Source organism: Cynoglossus semilaevis, chromosome 15 (genome assembly GCF_000523025.1).
Source record: "Cynoglossus semilaevis isolate Cse_v1.0 chromosome 15, Cse_v1.0, whole genome shotgun sequence".
Classification (NCBI taxonomy): Eukaryota; Metazoa; Chordata; class Actinopteri; order Pleuronectiformes; family Cynoglossidae; genus Cynoglossus; species Cynoglossus semilaevis.
Genome location: NC_024321.1, coordinates 7726354 through 7730596, shown reverse-complemented (window position 1 = coordinate 7730596; position 4243 = coordinate 7726354). Strand labels below are relative to the sequence as shown.

At 40.8% G+C, this 4243-nt stretch overlaps 1 protein-coding gene across 2 annotated transcripts in view; it reads left to right on the top strand.

The window, feature by feature from the left end:
- The window catches only part of kdrl (kinase insert domain receptor like), a 57093-nt gene that overhangs the window by 18666 nt on the left and 34184 nt on the right, over nt 1-4243 (top strand). Inside the window, exons 16-21 of one of the 2 annotated variants that reach the window (XM_008326734.3) lie at nt 280-383; nt 787-916; nt 1693-1797; nt 3628-3741; nt 3857-3945; nt 4080-4233. In XM_008326734.3, coding sequence (XP_008324956.1) covers nt 280-383; nt 787-916; nt 1693-1797; nt 3628-3741; nt 3857-3945; nt 4080-4233 — 696 coding nt within the window. Of the gene's footprint in view, nt 1-276; nt 384-786; nt 917-1692; nt 1798-3627; nt 3742-3856; nt 3946-4079; nt 4234-4243 lie in introns of both variants that reach the window. The other variant, XM_008326733.3, reaches the window with a different exon arrangement.

The following is a 4243-nucleotide window of genomic DNA, read 5'->3' as shown; positions in this document are numbered from 1 at the left end:
TGGAAGTGAACACTCTAGGACATAAAGTGTGGTCTGCTCCACGTTTCCAACAGACTAGAACTAAACACCATCATGTGTTTCCACTTTCTGTCCGTAAACAATCTCTTAGAGAACATTAAGTGTGATGTGAAGTATGGGCTTTGACATCTTTGATCAAAAAGCTGGCACTGAGTTTTGCCCTCGCAGCCAAAAATGTAAAATACAACCGCAAAAATTCTTTAATAACATTTGGTTAAAAGAAGGTGTCGTTGGTGAAAAATGTTTTTCTTCTGACAGGAGATGAAGGAAAGCCAAACGTTGAGGTGATCATTCTGGTGTGTACTGGGGCAGCTGCCACCTTCCTCTGGCTCATGCTCATCCTCTTCATCCGCAAGCTGAGAAAGGTAAAGTTTAAAAGGCCAGATTTGAAGACATCTCTTCCTCTTGGTTCCAAATATTTTGTCTCCACTGATTACATAGAAGGAAGTGACTCAGTTACTCTTCAGTGAAATAGTTCAGTGGAAGGATACATTTAGAAGGTTAGTTGCACATTTCATGAGTTTCGTTCTAAGTAACGCAAATGTTTTGGGAAAAGAACATAAGATTTATGTGCAGTCAGTAGGGCTGCTCGGTTGTGGCAAAAATCTAGTTTGCCAGGAAGGAATCCAAATTTTTCCATAATGCTGGGAAGCCATTATTATCATCAACTATAGCTGTTCCTGTTCAATTACATCACACACATCTAGCAACTAGTTTAGGGTAAAACTTTAGAATAATCATGTCGTTAATGTATGTCCTCACCTTTAGCAACCAGCTCACTACAAGATGGGTCCATCCATCATCATTGACCCTGATGAGTGTCCCCTGGACGAGCAGAATGATCTGCTTCAGTATGATAGCAGCAAATGGGAGTTTCCCCGGGACCGCCTGCGCCTTGGTGAGTATCGAGCAATATTTTTCATTCATTCATTTATTAACCCAGTGATTCACCCCCACAGCTATTGCTTCAAAACTACCAAAGTGCAATCTCCATTAAACAAAGTAAATAACAAATGACCTTTAGCACAAATAAAGAAAATATTGAAACATATTTGGCCTCCTGTGCTCTACGCTCACTGGGTGAGACTGCCCCCCACTTTGAAAACCACTGCATTGAGGGGTGGCCTACTTGGTTGCGAAATATCTAAATGTCCTGAAGCATTTTCTTTAAATTTCAGTTTTACAACTTTAGAACTGTGTTCTTTCCTCTCAAAACTGTTTCCGTAGCAGGCCACAGCGTGTAGTGTATTACTGCATTTACATGCTGTAATACACAATAAGAACAAAGTGGGGAAACCACTGTGTGTAATAGTCTCAATTTCAGCATCATTTTGAAAATATTGTAGAATTGTTACAAAGGGTTGAAAGTTCATCTTCAAAGTGGCTGATGGGAAGTATTCTCACAGTCACCCTAAAGTATCACTGGGATGGGTGTCACCACTCTCTGCAGCTGGTGAGTAGGGTCATTACTTATCAGTGACCTGTGCTGTCATCCCGTTGTAAGTGGGTCATAAATTCTCTGGGAGAACTGCCTGATGATCACAGCCCCAGCATGTTGTTTTAATTACAGACTCAAAGCCCAACTGACAGAGAAACAAGTTTGATTTTTTTTCACCCTAGAGACAGGAAGCGCTAATGTCAACCCACTTACCAGATACTCTTTACCTTTCCCAGGCAAAACGCTGGGACATGGAGCTTTTGGGAAAGTGGTGGAGGCGTCTGCCTTTGGGATCGATAAGCTGTCAACCTGCAAGACTGTTGCTGTGAAAATGCTGAAAGGTAAAGTCCAAAGAATGTGTTGCACACTTTATCTCTAAATGTTTAATATCAAATATTAGCATAGCACCTCAGAGCCGCAGCACCGCGTGTGTCTGTAATCACTGTTTGTGGAATGTATCGGTTCAAAACAAAGAATGCACGGTTGGTTTCCTGCAAAGTGCAGTTTGAGGGTAAGTCTGAGACCTCTCACCCCATTCCTTAAGAGGAGGTTTAGCATGGACCATAATGTCTTGTGATCTACAAGCACAGCAGATGTTGGGTAAGAAAATGAGCCATTAAACACATTTACATTTGCAACATTTCAGTGGCTTCAACATTGTGAAACGATCCCAGGCCTCCATAAATGTTGGCGTGAAACAAAGCCACTAGGCCAGAACCAAACCAAGCATTTGAATGCTATTTATGAGATAATAAATTTAATTTTCATGACATTTCATCACAGACTTCTTTTATATATTATGAGGGTCTGAACAAATATGGATGTAAAGTACAGCTGGTTGGTGGAGGCTGACATACGTCAAGCTGTGACGGAAACTCTTTTTTTCAAAGACCAAGTTGAATGCATAACACAAAGTGATGAAACATGGACCAAATTTGGGCTCAGAGTTAGAAGTGACTGGTCACTGTCATAGCATTAATCACGTTTCACCATAAATCACAAGATGTGCGTGGGCAACAGACTCTGGCTGTTTTTAGTCGTAGGTCAAACTTAATGGAAAGCAGCAGGTCTCCTCACATTGACCGTGGTTTCGTTAGAGACTCCCCGGCTGCTTCAGCCCCAGCCTCATAAATATTAGTTTGGTTGGAAAGAACATAAGACACAGTCAGTCTTGATTTTTCTTGGTTCAATTTAAGGACAATACTCTATTGTTTAAAGTGTGTCCTTTTTTCAGGGGTTGCCACAGCGAATCATTGATTTCCATCTCTCCCTGTTCTCTGTATCTTCTACTCTGACTCCAACTATCTGCATGTCCTCCCTCACTGCATCCATACATCTCCTCTTTGTTTCCTACCTGGTAGCTGCATCTAAAACCATCTCAATCTTTTTTTTTCTCCAACCCTTCCTGTCTGTGTTGTCCCTCCAATGACCTCATTCCTGATCCTGTCCGTCCTTGTCACTCCTAAAGAGAATCTTAGCAGCTTTCATTGTTTAAAGTTCTACAAAATCACGTAATCATGTTTTGTGAGAACATTTTGTCGTAGTGATGTCCTTTTTTTATTGGCTCCTTGATTTATCACTTTTCTTCATCCATATTGATGGGGCTGAACTAATATTATGACTCCCACATCAAATTCAATAAACTGTTCAAATTAAATTTCCCAGTAATCCTCTCTACATACTCCAAATCCTGTTTAATGCTTCCTCCAATCTTTCACACTGCAGGGAAAATATTTATCTAATAAAAATAATTTTTTACAAAGTTTTAACCAGGATCAGAACAAAAGGATTTGCAGTACAAAAACAATAAATCATTCCCAAAATCCTGAATAAATCGACTAAATTAATTAAGTGTATATGTGTCTCAAGCAAATCCACCTTTTTAATTATTTAGGTGTAAAATAAAATAATAAAACTACAAATAAGTGAGCTTTTTAATAAAGTGGACAGTAATGGAAGGATATGTATAAATAAAACAAAAGGTTCTCGGTATAATCTGTGATAGACCTGAGAGTCTAATATTTAAGTCTAAAAATTGGTTTTATTTGATGAAGCAGTCTGATCTCCTGTGTTTATTATGGACTAACCTACTGTCCACTGTCCACTGTCCACTGCTGTTGTCATACTGTGTGAAGATTCATTGACTGATTCTTAACAAACTGCATACATAGGTGGGGCTACATCCAATGAAAGGAAAGCTCTGATGTCAGAGTTAAAGATCCTGATCCACATTGGTCATCACCTGAACGTGGTCAACCTGCTGGGAGCCTGCACAAAGCCCGGAGGTGAGCTTCATCACTTACACCTCCCAGATTATATCAGAAAAGGTTCAGACCTTCATCATCATTATCCTGCTTAAGTGTGAACTACAGGAGTTAACAGCCAACATGTTTTTAACAGGCCCGCTGATGATTATTGTCGAGTTCTGCAAGTACGGCAACTTGTCCTACTACTTGAGAAGCAGGAGGGAGGACTTCCTGGTCTACAAGGTGAAGAACCCACTGTGTTGTTTTGACCCGTTTTGTCTGTGGCGCTGGTGCACAGTCAGCAACCTCCATCTCACCTCGTCTCATTTCATCTCATCTTATCTCATTCACAACATGATATATGTGTTTCCGCTCAGAGCCAGGACGGTAAGGTGGTGTCTCCGGGATTATCCTGCCAGCTCAGCGAGCTGATGAAGCGCCGTCTGGAGAGTGTAGCCAGCACAGGAAGCTCAGCCAGCTCTGGGTTCATCGAAGATAAGAGCTACTGCGATTCAGAGGAAGAGGAAGAAGGTAAAAAAAA